The 21855-nt window shown below is 40.1% G+C and overlaps 1 protein-coding gene across 1 annotated transcript in view; it reads right to left on the bottom strand.

The window, feature by feature from the left end:
- The window catches only part of SLC17A5 (solute carrier family 17 (acidic sugar transporter), member 5), a 22010-nt gene extending 636 nt beyond the window's left edge, over positions 1–21374 (bottom strand). The window contains exons 1-10 of the mRNA XM_010072879.1: positions 21320–21374; positions 18804–19000; positions 17146–17379; positions 16551–16638; positions 13719–13805; positions 12381–12499; positions 11329–11487; positions 8749–8881; positions 6974–7121; positions 1456–1546 (exon numbers count right to left, since the gene is read on the bottom strand). Coding sequence (XP_010071181.1) covers positions 1456–1546; positions 6974–7121; positions 8749–8881; positions 11329–11487; positions 12381–12499; positions 13719–13805; positions 16551–16638; positions 17146–17379; positions 18804–19000; positions 21320–21374 — 1311 coding nt within the window. The remainder of the gene's footprint in view (positions 1–1455; positions 1547–6973; positions 7122–8748; positions 8882–11328; positions 11488–12380; positions 12500–13718; positions 13806–16550; positions 16639–17145; positions 17380–18803; positions 19001–21319) is intronic.
- Between the last annotated feature and the right edge of the window lie 481 nt (positions 21375–21855).

Below are 21855 nucleotides of genomic sequence, written 5' to 3'. Positions count from 1 at the left end.
TTAACGTAAACGCCATTCATCAGGATTTCATAGCAACACAAAAGCATTACAAATATAAAAGATCAAACCATCAGTATAGACAACTTCAGTTTAACAACACAGCCTACACAGACAGTCCTATCAGAACTGCATCGAGCATCTGGACAAGTTCATCATCTGAGACACAGCACTTTCATACCCAAGTTCACATTTGCACGAAGGCTACACGAACTCAGAGGATGTCACTGTACGAGGAAACACCACCTTGCTTCCAAGTCAAGTGCTCCAAGGGCTGAAGTGCTCTCACTACACAGTAAGCTATTCTTAATGACTACTGCGGGGATGTTCCAGAACCATAAGCTTTTTAGCTCAAACAAGGTAGATATCTTTACTCAGTTTTTTTCAGGAATCCTCTAAATTCCGGTGTTTAAGAAAGGCCTTAAGACACAGGTGGCAAAAAACTTTGGTTGTTTTTTTTTTTTTCCTTAATTTTCTTTTAAAATAAGATAATATCAGTAAATGCCTTAAGGCTTTTTGTTTGTTTGTTTGTTCTAGTTGACCACTGTAACAAACCTGTGAATGATCTTACTACAAAAACAGAATAATACCAGAACAGTGCATTAGTATGGGGAAAAAAACCCAAACCAAACAAACAAACAAAAAAAATCCCACTTGTTAAGATGTCTGGAAGAACTAAGTTGTGGTGATTCATGTGTTAATGAATATTTTCGTATTATTTTTAAGGAAATCATTGGAGTGATAATCAACTCCAAAAATTCAACTGTATCAATAGACTTACTCCTCCCATCTTCCTTTCTTGAAAGATTTTAGAATAATTCATATAGTTGATTAAAAAAAAAAAAAAACAACAAACCAACAGATCAAACAACTCCTTATTCCTTTTTTCTACTCTAAATCACCCTTTGACTAAACTGTCTTGGAAGTCAAATCTCACACTGTTCACATTAGGTGTCTTGTGAAACTAACACAGCTCAGGATGGCCCAACCCTGTAAGGTGCATACAAAGGGATGAGTTAGAGGAACCAAACATTTTCATCTAGTTTCTCACTCATCTGACAAATGCTGACCTTACAACTCAACGCCTCATGTGAGAGGCTGATCTTAAAAAAACAAGTAAGAATTTGTCTTAATTTGCTAAAATAATACCACAACTGTTTCTTCTAGTTGTCATTTTAACAGTTTTCCTGTGATAAAAACATATTTATTTTACTCCTAGAGAATATAAGAGGAGAGTCACTAAACTGTTCAAGTCCTACACAGGTCTTTGATTTTACCTTTATTTTCCTGATTCAAATCAGAAGAATAGAGGTTAGGAATTAAGTCATTCACAGCCATGGAGCAGTAGGACTTATACATATAACCCAGATTTCATTCAATGACTGCAGACCTGAGAAGAGAGTTTCCATTCAACGGAGATAAAAATGTAACAACTGAAGCAATAGTAAGCAGACTTACATGATGAGTGAGATTCTTGGCAATAACTGGTCCCACCATTCCTGGGATGGTAGCAAAAGAATTTGTGATCCCAAGGAGGATTCCAGCATACCTGCAAGAGCAATTGATAACGCTGCTTATTAACGTACCCTGCCTATCGGTCACAGAAACAGCTCTGCCTAACCGGAGCGCAGAGGCCTCATCCTGAACACAGATATCCCCGTGGGAACGGTTTGCTCGGTACATGTGTCTCTATTTTCCAGAGGCTAGTTATGGAATTTAACTTAAATTGCTCACAGCTTTGCTCAGGATCCTCAATCCAAACACACGTCCCCTTTGCTAAGCCACAGCCCAACTGTCTGGAATGGATCCACCGGAGAAGTTAAAGAAACACTGCACACCTTGGAGCGGAAAGATAGCGAGGAGCATGACAGAGTGCTGTTGGCAACACTACGAGTTGGTTCAGGGATCCTTGCTAAAAAACACCTGCCCAGAAAGCAGCATCACCAGTTGGATGCACATCCCGACCTACAGCACAGAGTATGTTCCAACGACCTGAGTTCAGACAGCTGCAGCCGTCAGTCCCTTCAGCCTTCTGTGGGCCAAGGCCAGCGGGAAATGGGTCTGACCCAACCAGCTTGGCGGGTTGCTCCGTTCTGAGGCCTCCTGTTCCATGAATGCGTTGCTCTGTCACACACACGTGCACACGTATGCAGCCGCGGCTGGGAAAAGCTGGTAACATGCTCCGTATCTGAGTCCAGCAGCTCATCTCCAGGCAATTAAAGATCTCTCTCGTAGGAGTTTTGCAATACCTAAAGATCATGTTTTAAACTGTACCACAAGCACAGACTTGTGAGAGAGACTGAAGAGAAGCAGAAGCTAGACTTGTAAGAGCAGAGCTGCTGCCAACCGCCAGAGCACAGATCCCTGGGGTTCAGATGTTCGAGGAGGATTTGCTGGCTGAAGAGTCATACAAAAGACTAATAGCTGCAGCTTACCACAGGAGAAAGGAGTTGTCTCCCAGTGATCGTTTTAGGCTGTTTAGCAGAGTGAAATTATGCCCTCACTGATTTTCGCAACAGAGATGTAACTTCATCTCTAAAGACAGATGCATAACTTTGACATTTTATTTACCAAAACAGAAGAATTCAAACAAACAGCAATGTTACAAAAAGTTGTGACACGTGTATGCAGCCCAATGATACTGGAGAAATGTGTTTTCTCCTGAGAAAGAGAATTCTCTAGCCTACTAGTTGGTTTTTTCTTGGAAGTCAACACCACATATCAGTTTGAAGCATGGCAATGTATTTTAGACTGAGCTCCAACGCCTTAATTATAATGATCCTTATTTCTTATAAAGGTAACGTAGTCGCCTTATCTCAGAGAATGTTTAAGAATTAATAGGCTTTTATGAAGCTGCATGGGAAGGTGTAAAAGTTTCCCTTAGGCAGATTAGCACACACAGCAAAGCTACATTTAAAGCTTCCAGTAGAACCAAATGCATTGTGTTTTCAACATGTTTAAACACTACAATACTGCTAACACACACTTTCAAAACTATACATAGCTGAAGAGTCTCCCTGGTCCCAAAGACCTTTGGCAGTCAGTTGCTGGGTAGATGCCTCTGGTTATACCCAGCGTTTCTGACACAGGCTGCACTCCCGATAACGCTCCCTGTTCGAGGCAGATAACTGCTGTGCCACTCCCTCAGCACCGTGGAGACTCCCACATGAAACGGGAAAGCAAAAAGTGACATGTCTGCAGAGAAAGACTAAGAGTAAGCTGCTGGTCAGGTTCTTATGGCATAGAGGGGATAACCAAATACAAACTGACTTGCAGAACAGTTCAGGAGTAAAATCAAGAGGGAAAACAAGATATGTGAAGTGTTTAGCGTATAATAGAGACACGGGAATATTACAAGGGCTCATGGTAACAGCGATGCTAAAAATTGTAATAATGGTAACACGCTGCTGTAGATCTAAAGAGCTCGAATAGAACACGTTTTCCCCACAAGAACAATTTCATCTCCCTCCAGTCCCTCACCCCCTCCAATTCAATACATAATTCAATGGCATAATACATACATGTTAGAAACCAAAAACACACAGCAAATATTGTTTTTCCTTCAGTATCAGTATTTTCATTAACTTTTTCCTGTGAATATAATTATTATTTCTTTAGTATAATGCAACTTTTAGTAGCAACAAGAGACCCTTTGCTATTCTAGTCAGTATACTTTTAACTGATTAAAATGGGCATTTCAGTGCATTTTGAAACTGCTTTGAATCACTTCTGGTTATTCTTATATCTTTCAGTAAATTAAAAAATAATAAAAATTGAGCTCTAGGTAAACCCTTAACAGAGGTTTCCTTCACACTTTTAAGCAGATCCCGTTTTCATATTTCTACAATTATGTCAAGCATTTCCTTGAAATTGTGACTGTCTGCCTTGGCTATTTCATCCAACAAAGTTCAGACAGTTGCAAAAAGTTAAGCAGGGGGAAAAAAAGCTTCTTTTTCCTCTTGTCTTAGATGTTTTTGCATTCTGTATTTGAAGAAATTTTTTTCTATGACCTTTCTTACAAAGACATGGCCTTTTCCTTCTCTGTCTCGATTTGGATAGAGTTCCCCTGAATTAAAGCATGCACATGCTGAAGAAAGAATCACTGATCTCAGTAACACAGCATCCACCCTGGCCACGTTCCTGTCCAGGAAAGCTTTCCTGCGTACACAGCTATTCACCTCCAGAGGCCATGCCAAGCCACAGTTCTGAACCACCTGCAAGACAGCTGCCTCTCCTGCACCCCTTCAGCCTGGGGGAGAGGAAAGAGCTTGGTTTAAATGCAAAGGGAACACGAGCAGGACTTTGTCGAGGGCAGGAAGAACAGAGTGGGATTTGGTCAGAGGGATCAGCAGCAGTCCACGTGGTGACTCTAATCACACCTGCAGACAGGTATCAGCCTCATGCCACATGATTATTTTCTTGTGGCTTCTTTCAACACCAAAAATACTCTGTGTACTGTCATATACAAATTCACCCTTGAAATAAACACACAAGAAATGCAAAATGAAGTATCAATTAGAAAACAGACGTCATCCTAGCTCTGGAGACCTTGGCCATCACCTTGTGCACACACCTCACAGAGGCACACTCTGCGACTGCACCATGTCCTTCTTCCCCTGACAGCTCTGTTCCACTCAGGGGACAGCGTAACTTGTACTCACTTAACCAGCACCACTTAATATTTTGTTTCACTTCACTTGCTCAATGCATGAAGCCAAGCCTCGCTTTCTGCATACTGTTCCACTGTTGCAAGTAGAATTTCAGTAATCCCAAATGCTTTCCAGTGGAACTCTTCAAAATATTATTTTCACAATACTCTTGAGAGATGGGGGTGACAAGATGAAGCCCATCCTATGGAAAGGAAATGAAAACACAGGCCAAGAACACGTGCACCCACTGGGTGCTTGATTTGAGATCCTCAGGATCTCATTTTAAGAGTATGGAACAGTATTGTTCTTACATCCGAAGAACAGAACTGACTTCTATGCGCACTCTGATTAACACCATTTTTCCAAAACAGAACTTAACAATCTGCAGAGGCATATGAAAACAAGCAATAGATCAGCTAGGCCTCGATTAGTCTGACTGGATCCAACATTAGCTTCTCAGCTGGGATGTTTAAACTTGGACTCGAGATGCAGCAGACCTCCTTCGCCTATTACAGCAGTCTGCATCAGCCTGGAGAAGTGCCCAGCCGTCTTCATAACCTAAAAGTCCAGATTCATAGAGCCAGAGAGCGTGAAGGTGGCCCTCACAGGTGACTGCACTGGGTCTGGTCTAACTGACTCACCACATGCAAAGTCTGTGACCGAGCACTGGAAGGACTCAGTTCCCAAGGGCAAAGTTCAGCTGCCTTAAGCGTGACCCTTCTTTCCTCCCGCAATGCTCTGCCTCCGTCATTACGTGCTCTCCAACTACTACAGCTATGAGACAGAAGGTTTAGGAATGAATCGCGGTCTCCCTCTCTGCGCAACACTCGGTCATTTCTAGAGCGGGATCCATCCTGTGCGCTGAGCGAGGAAGAGCTCCGGTGCAGGGGAGTACTACAACAATGACACAAAGACTAACTCCTGACGCACAGAGAAAAGGAAGCAAACCAAAACTGCACAGACATCCAAGTTCTGCCATTAACTGACAATAGCCATGCCTTTTCATAGTAATGCTTAGGGTTTGTATTTTCAGACACAGAGACAGAAAATACGTAACTCCAACTCCTAGCTAACATTTTATGTTTTTAGGAAACTAACTGCTGTAGTTCTGCAAACCAAAGCTTGAAACAGAAGCTGTACAATGGTGCCATCATACGCCAGGTGCATCACTTTAACTACATCTACATTCATAGTTCTACTTGACTTAAAACAAAGTTAATCACACAAGCTATTCTTTCTTTCATATTCAATTCATAGTAGAAGCTGTTTATAGCTGGTCATTGATATCTTCCCTCTTGCTTGCTACCTAATCTCACGTGCCAAAATTAATCAGGCTTCCGCTATTTCAAGTCCATCTATTAAGTCAAAGCTTGTCCATCATTGTGGACATGACCACTATCCTTCCAATTGCCAAACCCTAGAAACCATCTTCAATTTGGACTGGAGGTCTCCCATGTAAGTTGTCCAGATCTTAAGGATTCTATCCTAGGTAAAATCTCTACAAAATGTTTCTTCCTTCTCCACTCACACTCACACTCTTTTCACCTTACACATTAGTACAGAAGCACTCTTCTTTGGTCAAAGTCATTTGGCCATGCTCATATCTAAACACTACCGCAAACAGGTAAATGAATGACAGAGCAAATTATTTTACTTTTACCAGTGCAAAGAATGCTTATGTGGACTTTCAGAAGAAAACACATACACCCATGCTCCTCAGGAAATTAATGGATCTATCAGGTTCTGAATTTGTACCATGTGGGAGAAATTACAGCCTGAAGTCTAACTCTCCATTCTTAAAATTCAGTTGTTTAATCCTGTACATACAGGACTTATCACCTACTAACAGGTCACCTACTCATAAGGACATTTTGACAGCAGTGTATAGAATATATTTTTCAAATACAAATAATTTGCCTGTATCACAACGCTTAAATATGGTTATGCTTATGCTAAAGGTTGACAGTTCTGACAGAAAAGTTAAAAAGGATGAAACACTTAATTGTATTGCACTGTTCCAAAAACACTGTCCTGTTAAGATCATTAATCAAACAGGACAAAAACCTAGGAAATATAATTACAGGAATTATATTATTTATTACTGCAGGATCAAAAACTGAGTTATTCCAGACTGTTGTACATATCATATCCTCTGCCAAATTTGCATTTTTTGCACATACAGTGCTTAAAATTGTAAACCTGAATCATTGTCCGTGTTTACATTCCAGGTCTGTACAGCACGTGGTCCACACCTAAATCCCAGCAACACACAAAAAAGTGGTGATAAATGTGTGAGGTGCACTGACAATAGCTTCAGCAATACTTACGAAGGTGCTATGTCCAGATGGTTGATGCTGTAGCCAGATGTACAAAATCCTCCCAGGGTTGTCGATATGGTCACAAACGCAACAGCCAGTGCGTAGTTGCAGCCTATGAACCCAGCTGCTACTAAGAACACTGCAGGTCCAATCATTCCTTTAGGACAGAAATGTTAGAATCAATGGACTTTCAACAGGAGGCATTAAGAGGCTCTGTGTGTACATTTGCTATAGGACCTCCAGCACTGCCTGGTGCACAGAACCAGTACTGCACTGCCCTACACGCACTACAGCGGGCCTGCAGGGAAAAGCAGGTAAGCTGCAAACCCATTGCTGCCTCAGGAGATGAGAGCTAGACCAGAAAAATCCCTCTCTAGCTGCAAAGAACAAAGTTCAGCTAGATAAAAAAAACTAAAAAAAAAAAAATCAACAGATACTGTGACTTCACAAATTAATTTTATTTATTGTTATAAAAATAATAGAAGCCACACTGGCACTGGCAAGTGAACAGTGCACTGCAAAGACATTATCCCCATTTAACTCTCCAGTTTCCAGGAGCAAGCACTGCCTTCTGCAGATCCTAATAAAGCTAAACTGGAAGGGTCCATACAAATACATGCGTATACATGTATGTATTTCTCCTGCAGACACCTACTAGAACAAGCTTTATTTCACATTTGCAAGATCTGAATGTCTGGTATATCTGTATCGGATGCTGCTGTACAATTTAGAGAATCCAGGCTAGCTTTAGAGATGCTCCATCAGGTTCTGGAAAGAGCTGAGCAGCCACCGTGAGCTCGTGCACGCTGCTTCGTGTCTGCAGTTAACTCTGGTACCCAGTGCCCAGTACACGACCTCATCATGACCTCTGAAAATAGCTCCAAGTACACGCTTTTGTTGATTAAGCCAACCCAAGAGTCCAGCATGTTTCCCCCTCCGTGGAACACACCTGGGTGCGAGGCCCTGCAGTAAACTGGATCACCAGAACAGCGGATGCTTACAATATAACAAATGCTTGCGAGTTTACTGTAAGAGCTGCTTTAAAGAACGCAACTGAACCAGCAGAATTGAGAAGGCAGCAAGGATGGGCATACACCAAGCACGCTGCAACTTGTGTGGATCCTATGCCTAATACAATTTTTTTCCCCTTCTTTCCCCTGCCTCCTCTTTCATTCAGCAATCAACACTTCCTGTCTAAGCACAGCCTTTTACCTGTATTAGTTAAAAACCTCATCTTGTTGATCTCTTGGTGATTTCGGATCATCTCTCCTCCCAATTAGTCAAGACCAGTTTGGATTCTAATTTGGTCTCCCTGCCCTGGTAGGAAGTGTAATTTTTGCACGTGCATCCCACTCAGTTACTTAAATCTGAAATAAAACGCTGAACAACGCCGGGCTGGGAACAGGCTCAACGGAGGGCAATGTCCCGTCTCAGCCTGAGAAAGCCATTCGCAAGGTACCATTCTGTCAAGCAGTTATCACCACTGTAATGGTGGTCCTACCTGATCACTTATTTAATTAGTTTGCTTGTAAGAATTATGTATCTTCACCCAAACAAAGCTTTTGGCAATCTCTTATCTTTCTCTTATCCAGTAGGCCTACTTTTTTATGGAAAAAGGCAGGATTTGCTCTTGACAAATTACGGTACAAATAAAGCAGCCCCTCTCAAGCCACGCACAATCCTGCCTGATCTCGCAGCAGAATGGCACACTACTCTCCCAAACCCGTAACTTTTCCCAGATTGATCCTATATATATTCTAAACAGAGATGATACTAACACCTACCTATTAGGGTAAAACATTTGCGAACACAAACAGTGGACAAGTTCTGTTTTTCCCGTAAATAATCAGCAATTTGCCCAGACAGAATTATACATAACCAGCAGCCAAAATAAGGTAGGGCAGATAAAAACCCATTCTGTTAAGGAGGCAAAAAGAGACAGTTAAAACACTGAAATGGCAATTCAATATGCTGAAAAATCACTTGTGCTGGAGCGTTAGAGAGACTGAACCAGAGGTGTCAAAACCATCCATCAACGTAACTATTGTTGGTATTATCATAAGAGAAAAACCTAGGAACAGAAAAAGCAAAGCATTTTAAAGATACCAATGTGTAAACTCTCCATTGCATGACTTAATCCATAACTATCAATGCAGCCAGATCACAAACTCAAAGGTTTAAATCAGCAAGTGGGTTGAGGAAAAAGAAAGCTATACATGAAGATATCTCGTGGACATTAACCTGATCGTGCAAGTTTCCAGAAACACCAATTTCATGTAGGACAGGCTATTGGGTGAGTTACAAAAGTAAGTGAAAGCTGTAAATATTATTCAGAATTTTGAAAGCTCTAGGGAATCTCAGGGTTTTGTACTACTGTAACTCTTCAAGACTGTATTATCCTGTCTATCTGCTGAAACATTTGATGCTGGCTGTAACCAGAGACAAGATACACAACTAGGACTTTCATCAGATCCAGGCTAGACATCCCATGATCTCATAGCAAAGCTATTATTCAGGACCTGACATTACTTACGCTGAAGTCACCTGTTAACTCCCATTACTTTAAACACGGGCTGTTTAGAGACTTCTGCCTGATTCTTCATGTTTTTTCTGTGAGGGGAAACAAAAGGTAGTACTAACCTGCATAAGCTTACAGCCTTTCCACACAATTATGGATAATTACTGATAACAGAGCTATGATTTGACCTAATCTGTGATTAAAATGAGGTATTTGGATAGCTACTGGATAGCAACACTCTAACTTTTCTACACTATTACAAAATGTATATTTGTCAGAGAAGTGAAACCTTCCCTAGGAAATTTAATTTGAAATGAGACCAGTAACACATCCCCACCTGAAATCCACTCTGTCAGCACTCAAACATGCTGGGTTTCAATGCTCAGCTTTCAAAAGCAGTATGTAAAATTTTGAAAAATAGAAGATACTCTCAGTAATAAAAAAACCCACCTTATTTTGAAGCACTGTTCAAAGACAGCATTATTTTTTAACCAATCCCTTCATTATAGGATGGAAACTAGGTGGACTATACAGTAGCAACTGTATAATATTTTAAACAGTAATGCAATTTCCATCTAAATATGTGGCAACAAAGTTAGTGCAACCCTATTATGCAAGTTTTTTTTTTTTTAATGTTCACAACAGTCAGCACTCTAAGTCACTCCAAAAAGCAGAAACATAACCCAGAGACATAGGAAACCAGAACCTGTTAGCATTTAATGTGACAACGTTTTATAAAACACATGCAACTGAGGTCTGTGGTAGAAAATTACTTTCATAGGTGTTTATGCAAGCATTCCCTCAAGAGGCATAATAAGGAACGAAACCAGCAACTTCAGCTCGTTTTTTCCAGCCATTTTGCAGCTTGCCCTACTGCAACCTTCTTTTCTAACGCTGAGATTCCCCATCCTTTCCTCCAAAGATTTCTGGCAGCACTGCTTTCCTGCATGGTGTACATCTTCAGTTTGCTCTAAACCAGTCCCGTACTAAAAGACTATGCTTAACCTCTTGAAATGTCTAAGCACCTTCTCACTTGAGCTGTACCAGCTTCTCCAGGTAAACTATGTTATCACTGAAACTTTCTCATTAAATAAAGACCAGTACAGTCAAGTAATTGCTGTAAATAAGAACGCTACACTCCCCTGCCCCTGTAATTTTTCCCAGATAAATAATTTCATTTTTTAAAAAATTTCGTCAAAAAGCACTATTCCAGTACTTTAAGTCTACGATTTTGTTTCACCCTATTTACCTTACTAAAGAAAAGGTATTTTACCTATGCTGCTCATTGAGGAAAGTAAAGAAAGTGCCCATTTGGAAAGGGATCCAATCAGACTGAAGCTTCTCCCCAGCCTCCTTAAACTATTTTCAAAAATGCCACTTGTCCAATTATTTACTTAGTTTTATTTTTCCTTTTTAACTGGAAATGTTCTCCTTTATGAGTGAGCAAAGTAGTATATAGTATTTCAGAAGCCATAAAACAAGCTACAAAATCTGAAGCAATCATACAAACCAGAATAGAGAAAAATCTTTTTATAGTTATTGTTTTAAATTGGAGCAGTTAAAAACGGGTAACATGCATCTTCAACCAGAAAAAATGAACTTGAAAGCTAGCATTAAGCTAAATGTCAAATAAGTCCTGAAAAAAGGTGGAAATTACAAGGCAGGCAACATTTTTGATTCATCTGCTTAATTGTGGGGATTTATTTTACCATTTCCCAGCTGTACATTTACATTGCAAGGTTCTTACATTCTTACACAGGTTCACGTATTCTAAACAGCAGGGAAGATCTCTGTGATTTATTTTCTTTAATTCAGAAGAAAGTGACTATGTTTTTATTTATCTCACCTCCTGTGCATCAAACCGCAGGATCTCCTTCATGTATGTGGGCAAGAGCGTAAGAAGCGTATAGAAAGTCCAGTTATAAGAGAAGTGTGCCACAACGATCGCCCAGAGCGGAAGGGACTCCAGCATAGGTCTCCAGGGAACAGATTTCTGTGTAGAAAGCTAGCAAGCAGGAGGCAGAGAAAAAGCGAAGAGAAGGAGGATCAGGACATCAACGTGAACATTCACTAAATACAGTGTTTTGATCCTACCCAAATCTATACTGATCACTCATTCTGAAGGGCACACAATGAGTCTCAGTCTACAGACACAAGTAACCAGCAATGAACGAGTTACTGCGTTCACTTCTCACTGCACGTATACCAATGTACCTTCCTTCTGTTGTTTGTCATTGCAAAGTAAACAAATTACTACTATATTTTGTAATCAGAATTTCAAAAAATGTACCTTCCCTTGTTGAGATATGGTGCTTTTACTGCTTTTACTGTAAATGATTAAATATTTAAAATCACACCCTAAACAAAAGTGTTCATTTATCTGGATCTTTCCTACTTAATCCTAGATATTAACTTTGGTCTCTCAGCCAGCTTCACAGGTTCTAAACACATATCCCAAGTCACAGGACCAAACTCTTATACACACTCTAGGGACAGGCTCATCATCATTTTCAAAATGTTTTCTCCATAAACAGTGATCTCTTTCTCACCCTTGAAGACACATTGAAAAAAAGCTGTAAAATGTTGTATTGCAAAGTTTAAAGACATTATACAGGTCTGGATCTAGTTTAAAGAGAAGTGATAGACTTGAGTTTTTTTATTTAAAAAGCCTCACAACAATGTCTGTGACAAAAGGCATTATTACAAATTATTTGTTTGATTAACAATCGTTTCTCACTTAAACAACTGCTCTGTGTTTTTAAATTTTTGTTTGACAAATTCTGCCTCTGTCTCAGATTAAGGATGTTCTTCTAGACATCAACAGAGCATGATGCCAATGACAATATTTGTGGTTTATGTTCTTGCTTAAGTAAGTACGAGTATACCAAAATACTGTACCTGATCTTTTAAAGAAGAGAGTATATATTCTCTTTCAGCATGTGAAATGCTCCTGTGAGTTTCTGGTGTATCACTAACCAACCACATCCAGAAGAAGAACCATAATACCCCAAGTGCACCTATTGTTGAGAAAAGATGGGTAAAGAAATAGAAAAATAATGTTCATTAAAATTATATTGGAATATTTAGAAAAAACTTCTAACTAAATAATCTGAAAGTGTTATTCACTCAATATAATTGCTCTGTTTTTATTTCTATCTACTTACAAACAGAAGTTCCCCAAAGTGGCTTAACAATGCACATTTAGAGGTAATAAGCAATAAAGAGGATTAAGCAGAAAAGTGGTTTTTTGGTTGGTTTTTTTCTTCCTCTTGGAAGTGCCTCATACAGCAAGAAAGTTGCATGCACATACATTTGTATTTTTATCAGTCACATGGGACAGCCACAAAGGATGTGGCTCACCCTGAGGAAATAAAAATTCACATTAAGTTTAATCACAAAAAATACTTTGTGCACATACACAGAATACCACGACACGCAGTTTAACTGATGTACCAACCCTCCTCTTCTTTTTTAAGCCAAACCCCAGAACTGTCATTTGAAAAAGGTGATTTTTCAATAGTCAGTCCAAATCAACTGTACTTTTATGTAGCTATAACACTGTAACTTATTTAATTTTGTCCAAGTCTTTGTTTTGAATCCTTTTTATTTATACCAAAGTTGGAAGTGGTTTTGTGGAGGACAGTGTAACCCTTGTTTTGTATTCTGATTCTCCCTTCCCGTGCAGAATATGAAACAGCTCAGGCATGTAAACAGACCTATAAAAAGCATCAGGTAGATTTATGACATGCTGTTAGAAAACATTTCCAGTGTTTGAGCTTCTTCTAGAAGGTAACCCACAGTAAACATGCTATGCCTTGCATTTTGGGCATTCCTTCAGGGCTCCTGTGACTGCTAGAGAGATTTTCCACCCAGTTTCTGTTCGAAGCCACAGTAACTTTTCACATGTTCTTTCATTCAGAGAAGTCTGTTGCTGGGATTAAAGTTATTAACTCAATTTCACACTTCAAATAAGAAGTTTCAGCCTGTTGTTTCAAGTGGCAGGAGAGTTAAGAGCATTTGACTTGTACCAGCTTTTGTCCAACCCAGAGACAGCTTTGCCCACTGGAAGCAAGGCTCTCACAACCACGCACAGGAATCTGCTTAGCTTTAAACGCCTCTAATTTCCCAGGAGGAATGAAATACCAACCCTACATGTCAAACAATTCTTTTAAACCTAAAACTAGTTTTCAAAAATAATATGGATTGTACTTTTAATAATTAAAAAAAGCCACTTACCAAATATGTAAAACACATAAACCCAGTTCATATAGTAGCAAATTAAACCAGATAGTGGCAGAGAGACAACAGTACCCAGCTGTGCACCTAGCAGAAGAAAGCAAAACAAGTGGAAAAATAATAATCAGATCTTCTACAGACCCCTTAAACTAAGTGTCATTTCACAGTTATTTTATTTTTCTGCAATAAATCAGGCAGAAAAGATTTGTCACCACCAATAGAGGGCTGCCATCCCACCTTCAAGAAACATGGGCACAGTAAGCTGCTTCGGCAGCTCCAAGTAAATGGGGTCACAAAGTCCTAAGCATCCAAAATTACAAGCAAAAAACCGTTAAAGTCAGGGATTCTTGGCACGTTCATCTCCAATAAAGTGATGGCTCTAGGACCTCCAAAACAAGGCAAATTAGTCAACTGACATTGCTGCAAAACGAGAGAGAGCAGACCACAGTAGGATTAAGGACTTGGCGGAGGGGAAATACTCTGACTTGATATAATCAATTTGCATTTCTCATAACTCCTGCTAGCTCCACAGAAACAGGAATACTAGAAACAGGAGCCAGAAGGCATCCATATAACCAGCAGGTTCAAACCCCATGGTCCCTGAATTCGACAGGGTGCAGGATTAGGCAAGGAAGAAGGGAAAGGTGGGCAGACTCCAGTTTAGATACAAGCCAAAGCAGGAAAGAACTATTCTTGAGTCTGTAATTCAATATATATTTTGCAAAGGATGGAGGGTTCCCCCTTGCCCCAAATCTAAACCATAAACCCAGCACATATTATTTACATACTTCGGAACTCTACTGATGAACAGTGATAAACAGCAGACCTTGTCTCTCAATGCTAGCTTATATGATCACTTCTCCAAACGCAATCTCAACTCAGAAAACAATACACCATGTTGATATGCTGGCTGCCTAGATTCCATCTTCATGAAAACAATAATTTTTATTTGAAGCAGAAAGCTTCAACCACAAACAACAAAACCACATACTTCATGCAACATATAAATGAAAATAACAACTACATACGTTCTCTTAAAAAATCAACATGATCATGATTAAGCAAACCACAAACCACATGACTGCCAACCATGAAAATGTGTGAAAAAGGAAACAATCTGCCAAGTTTGCACAAGATGCCTTATCTGTCCATGACTGCTAACAATTGTCAGTTCAAGGTCACAGCCTCTTCTCACTAGTACACTGGCATACAATTTCACAGGAAAGGTCAGTTTAAAAGCTCCCAGTTGTTAATGCAGTAAATGCCAAACCCAACTCTTTGCTTGATTTGTGTGCTGGCTCTCAGACAGACTTCTTCTAAAGCAGATTTACTTCATTAATATGGCAGAAAACAGATTAAAAAAAAGAAAACGCTTTCTGCTGCATTAGGTGGGTTAAAGTGGCTCATGGGAGAGTCTGATGACTGCCTGAAATAGCACTGTATGAGACACTCGGCTAGGAAGGAAGCGAGGAAATGCGAGGAAGAAAAGATTCATTCCTGTTGGCACAAGTGAGCCACTAGACTGGCTTGTCTGCTTGAGAAGCTGTTGCCAGCTTACACGGTACAGTCCTGTCTTCTTGATGAAGCCCAGGTCGAATAAGAAAGCAGTAACAGAGTTAATACTAACAAGAGTGAGTAAAACAAACCATTACTTCACCAAGTAAATGCAAAGTCTGTCATCCTCGAAGAATAACATCAATTTTGACCAGTAAATTCAGAAAGCTACATTTTTAACCTGCCCCACAAATGCTGCATCAAGCAATGTGACTGACCAATAAACCCAAAAACCAGACGAAGGCTCAGTGGAGATGTGTCCACACAGCTCAGGGCATAATACAGGGTGTGACTGACCAGGGCTGTTGCAAAGAAAGCTGACTTTAACCAAACACAAAGGGGAGCAGGCAGTGGCCTTTGTTGAGTGTTCAGCTGACTGTATCAACAGCTGAGTGGATCAGGTGCTGCCTCTCCCAAAGTTCGTTACAAGTGTGACTGTCTCCCTGAGTTAGCCAGACCAGCATGAGGGGAGTGAATACATGGCTCAGCCCAGCATAAAGTATAAAAACTAAACCATTAACAACAGAATTTCTCAGAGAACAACAGACTTGAGCTGCCTCCAACCCACATTTTCCTTCCTGGCAACCAGGGATTCCCAGAGTCGTGACAGTGAGCATCTCAGAGACCAGTAGTGCCAACGTGTATTGCAATTACTCTGTTTTTCTAAGTGCTAACTTACATTTGTACTGTGCTTTCAGTGTATTTGGTGTTACTCTGCTAAATCAAAAACACTGTGTAACATCAACTACCTTCAAATAAGTAAATCTGATATCAAACATCACCCCTATTCATAGAATATCTAAAAGGACCTGGTCAGGGAGTGTCGGTCGCTAACAAGGAGCTCCTGCAGCAACAACTAGGACCTTGGATATTTTCTTCCTCAAGTTCCTCCAAAAACACTTTAAAAAACCCCCAAACAAAAAGCCAACCAAACACCTCTGTTCTGTGATTCTGCGCCAGCTTTGCTGTTCCTAATACTAAACCTCCTTTATTTACAGTATCTTCTATGAATTAGCTTCACAGTAACTCTTTGCACTGCTTTATACCAAAGTTAGTCTGAAGTTTATACTGAGTTGCACATCAATATCTTTTCTCAGGGTTACAAGAGCTATGAATAAATGAAAATAATGAATCCAAAGCAAGATTTAATTCAATGTTACGCTTTCCAGATTAAATGCTGATTAAAATTTTTAATATAAATCCCTTTGATTTAAGTCAATCCTCCCTGTTACTGCAATAAAAATGTATAATCCTGTTACCAGCATGGGAATTTCTCACCTGCGTATGAAATACTAAGGAGTTTGCTGCGTTCCAATGGAGGAGCCCAAGAAGACCACATCGAATGCATGGCTGGGAAGGTAACACCCTAGAAAACAACATTTCACTCTTTTGAAACATGACAATTTTAGCACTCCCTTCAACTTTGCATATTTCAAAGCATATTTCATTAAAAAGCAGTAGTACAATCTGTTAGTTTCTTGCTTAGCAAGAAATCACATTGAAAAAAGTTTGCAAGGTAGGAGTGTTAGTAGGCAGAATTAATTTCTCCTGCTTTTGATTCTGCATGGATTGGAAAAGCTGCGAGAATACAAACAATAGTGGTCTGAAACAATTTGGTTTCTGACAAATAAGAAGGGATAATTCTAGTTTTGTCTCAAGTGTCCTTAAAAATAAAACCTTCTTCATATTCAAAAAGCTTAGGCTAAACTACAGGGCAAACTTTTAAATTATTCAATAAAATTTAAGCTACTCATAGTGAAACAATCCATATAGTACTTACTCCAGCATACTGACACCCACAGGGTCTAATCACCACAATATATTAATAAATTATTCAGATACATTTTCAAGTTACACAGAGAAAAAGGATTACCTCTCCCAGTCCTTCCAAGGCTCTGACAGCTATGAGGTAGCCAACTCCCAAATTTGCAGCTAAGGGAGTAAGCAAGGTAAACACAGATGTACCAAAGATGCCAAACCCCAGTAACAGCTTTCCTCCAATTTTGCTTGCAAGATATCCTCCTGGAATTTGAGTAATGATATAGCCATAGAAAAAAGAACCAAGGATCCATCCTTGAGTGTCAGCGTCCCAAGAATATTTTTCCCCCTAAAAAGAGAAAAAAAACCCAAAATGCAGTAAGTTCAAAATAGCAGTTTCTCTGACTGTATTTTATACAACTTTGACCCACCATTTTGTCCTTTACACCTAAATTACAAGTCTTTGATGGCCTCCTCCCAAGGGTTTCCTTCCCCTATACACATCTATACTGCAATTAAAATTGTGTTGAAAGCTGATTCAGGTGGTTTACAGCCTATCCAGACATATCTAGCCCAAGTATGAAAATCATTACAATGTGAAATGTAAGTGCCTGGGCAGTTATCCCTTTTGGAGTTTTAAGCGACTTGGGCCAGGTGACACAGGTACAGCTACACAGTCTGCATGAGTGTGACTCCCACTTCTGTATCCGTGTTGACACTCTGGCTTTTCCTGCAGAAAATTTATGGACAGAAAAGCAAACAAGGAGATGCAGATGCTTAAATTTCATATAAAGAAAGAGAGCAGCCAAGGACAGGACTCACAAGGGTAGTTACAAGAACAGGATAAACACAGCAGAGGGAAGATGAGTTTAGCAGACAAAGCAATAGAAGCAAAGATGATTGAGACAAGGAGCCTGAAGCTATAAAGGAAGTCAGCAAGAAGACATGAGCTGTTGTCCAATAAAGTGATTATGAAGTTTGAGATCATTCCAAAAGCCCAATTTATGAGCATCTAAAGGAACAGCATACATTTCACAGAAGTGATATGACAGAATCTTCCTCCCATAAAGTTTGCCGTTATAATTTGCTCGTTATAAATAATAAATGACCTCTAAACAAGCAAACAAAATGCAGGCAGGAAGATGGCAAGAGTGCTCAGTAATAAACTTCAATTACAAGATGAGATCTATGCAAGTCCAAATTCACAAAGTTGGTTGCTTTTTTTTTTTTTTTTAAAAAAAAAGCATTTTCTCATATCCAACAGTTCTGTTCAGTTAGGAAATGTGATTTTAAGGATTGCTGGAAGGGAAGTCAGAGATAAAGGATACAAAGACAAGAATTGTGATCCGGGAAAGAAATCAAAGAACCAAGGAGAAAAATATTACAGGTTAACTTGTAATGAAATTTCATGCCATTGAGAGTGTACAAAGAACAGGCAAATACAGACAGTGACGTGAGCTCTGACGCAGAAGTAACAGTGACAACTGGGTTATAAAATGGTGAGTCATAGGAGATCTACAAGGTCAGGCTGGCAATTTGTAATAAATAGCACAGAACGGACATACATAAAACCTGACCCTTAGCACAGCATTTCCAAGTTAGCTAGTCATTTAAGGCTCTTGTTTTTCAGAATAGCTTTAAAGGAACCACTGAAAGGGCCATTGGGTAAAGAGAGCCCAGTTTTTTGCCACCTAACCATGAGTCATCAACCACAGACTTCTATAAAAACATTTTTACATGCCACATCACAGGACAATATGTTTGAGACCTCACCGTTGTGTTGCGAGGAACAGTTATGGTGGAGGAATGCTCCGGACACACATTGGAAGTCGTATTCTTCACTAAGCTCGTGTTAGGCTCTACCATATCCACCAGAGCAACACTCAGGTTCACACGCAATGCGTACAGGAGGAAGAACCCGAAGAAGGCCAGCAGTGCTAGACTGTAGCGAGCTGAGCAGCATGCGGGGACTGAAACGACAATAAATGAAAAAAAATTGTTTTAACAGACCTTAACAAAATAAGAACCAATAAGCAGCTTTTACTAATACTTTCAGAAATTTACGGGTAAGAAAAAATAGGCAAGAAAACAAGCTAATTGTTCTACTCTAAAGGAGGGTATTCAATAGGCGTAGAGGCTGAGGGTAGGGGAAAAAGAGAGCCCACTCTTCTATCGATGCACAAACCAAACGTAACTCTGGTTTAGACAACTGGCAGCTACTTGCACAAGCGTAGGGGGTGGAGAAGAAGTGTGGTGTGTGGTCTGCGGAAATGCATTTACAAACATGGTTTTCAAAAGTCGTCTACAAAATACAGTAATGTTTATTCAAAGCAGAACTTCACACTAAAAAAACCCAAGATCATCAGGAAGCCTGTCCTATACATGGAAACAGCTCAAGAAAAACAGAGACTCTTAAAGTAACATTAAAAGCAGTCATTGAGATTCCAGGTTGTTGTCTAGCACAAGTTTTCCTTCTACAGGTACACTTATAAAGGAATATGCATTTGCTAACAGCTGCCAGAGAAACCTAGCAGACAGGGGAGTGGCAAACGCTGCAGCAGCACTGTGACAGCAACAGCTGCCCAGCGCGCCCCTCTCCCACAGGCACCGTACAACAACGAAGCTGACAAAGGAAAAGGAGTCTTAAACACATAAAATCTGTGTTGTGGCATTAAGCTGACTCTGTCAGCTGTCTAAACCCAGGTACCAGGCTTCTCTGTAATACAGTTGTTGATTCCCATGTACAGTGGTACACAGCAGCGTTCGGCAGAGATCATTCATCAGCACCAGGAGGTTCAGACCTGAGCTGAGCTGTAACTTGGCCAGCACACCACCAGCGACAATAAATTGCGTGTCTATACAAAATACAGCTTACAGCTCCATAGATACTCTTTATCAGCTGGTGATACCTGAACCTCCTGAACAGAATTGTTGAGAAACTACTTGAAGAATCTGCTGAATTTACAAATAGTTACAGAGTGAAGTTTCCCTCCCTTCGGAGGAAACCATAGTGCTAAGAGAAAATTTTATAACTTGGACATCTGAAACTCCAGGAGGGCTGGGGATCAGCACCTGCAGATATTACATCAGTCTACAGTGATCTCATCTTTCTCTGACTATTCAGAATTCAAATTATGACTATAACAAGTATATTTATGAGCAACAGGACTGACTGGAGCCTGATCTGCTACAGCAGTATGTCTCTTGACTGGATTCCCTGATCTGCAATAAGAAGCAAAAAGCTTCTGGGGACAAGCCACCTAAAGACTCCCTCCTTCCCAGCAGCTTCCTAGAAACAAGGAATGAGCCTATGCAATGTTGTCTTTTTAAGTGGGGGCACCTTTTTTGCAAAACAGTATTTTTCATGAAATTAGCAGAACTTTCCCCTTTTTGAAGTCTCTAACCCTGACCAACTTTATGTGAAGTTCATGATGGCTCCGTAAGTTATTAAAATGACACAGAGACACTGTACTTGCTGTGTTCATTTAGCAAATGAATAAGTGAGGCTGCTGTACAAATATGTAAAATGCCTTCCAGACCTGTGGTAATTGCAAGTCTTGCCTCAGCAGCAACTGAAAAAGGCATATCCAATTTTTAAGTGACATGAAGGAGAGCTGCCAAGACTTTATTGCTTACATTAAAAACAATAAGCACCACGAGCAGGAAGCACTTGGTGTACAAGAACTAGTCAAGCAGTTTCATTGTCCTTTATTGTTGTTTGAAAAGGAATTTGCCTTAAGTAGAAAATGTACAGCAATATAACAATGAATACAATTACAGGTAAAGCTATTTAAGCTTTCCACTGCCTGTATTCGCTGGGGTTAATCAATAAGAACAGAAGGCTGAATGTCACACCAATGATGTAACCTGTCCTTGGATATGAAAATTAACTGGAACATCCATCACTCTTCCTCAGGAAGTCTCTTACTGGTATACACCTTATCTGGAGAGCAAGCTCCACAAACCAGATGTGCAGGAACTTAAGATCACTAATGTCAGTTTTTGTTTTTTTTTTCAACTGTCAATTAGTTTATCACAAAAATCTAACAAACATGTAGATCTGCAAGTCTGAAACAAATGGCTGCTAAATTATTGCTTGCCTGTCTTTCCAGTCAGTGCATTTGCAAGACCTGAGAATATTAGATCAGGTTAACAGAACAGAATATTCGAGAAGACTCCAGATGCACGTCAGTCACCCACCTCTTCAGGAGATTGCCACAATCAAAGAGACACAGACATTCACCCCCCCTAAAGTTTAAGGCAGCAAACCAGGACACTGAAGGTCTTACCTTGATTGGTAGTCTTGGGTCCTACTTCTACAGTTAATTCTGATCTCAGGGACATGTTTTACAATACTGTAGGTATAACTGAACCAAGATTCCTAAAATGCAGTCAAAAAATAGGTCTGTGCTGCAAGTTGCACAGCAGTTAAAGGAAGTTGCTCTTCTGCTGTATTTTTCCTTGTGGGTGAGGTGAACCGCCTCAACTGGAGCAGGATGCATTGTGTAAACTTAAGAACATATTGCTTTAATAACAGTCTTGAACTCAAATTTCTCTCCTTCTGGCACTTGTAAGTCATTTATGACTTACAGTTACATGTTAATGTCATATGTTTCCCAAGAAGGTTAGAGTTATCTGCGAATGGCATACTGAAGAATCTCAAAACCTCCCTTTACTCTTCACAGTTTGTCTGTTGTGGGGAACCAGACAGCACAGACACCCCCTGAAGACACCAGCTCTGCTGCTGAGCCCTGACCCCATCACGACCCTCCTCTCCTCGAATCACCCCCGTTCCCTCTCCACCTTCACCACAGGCAATCCGTGT

Source organism: Pterocles gutturalis, unplaced genomic scaffold (genome assembly GCF_000699245.1).
Source record: "Pterocles gutturalis isolate BGI_N339 unplaced genomic scaffold, ASM69924v1 scaffold38877, whole genome shotgun sequence".
Classification (NCBI taxonomy): domain Eukaryota; kingdom Metazoa; phylum Chordata; class Aves; order Pterocliformes; family Pteroclidae; genus Pterocles; species Pterocles gutturalis.
This window is presented reverse-complemented; position numbering and strand designations above follow the sequence as displayed.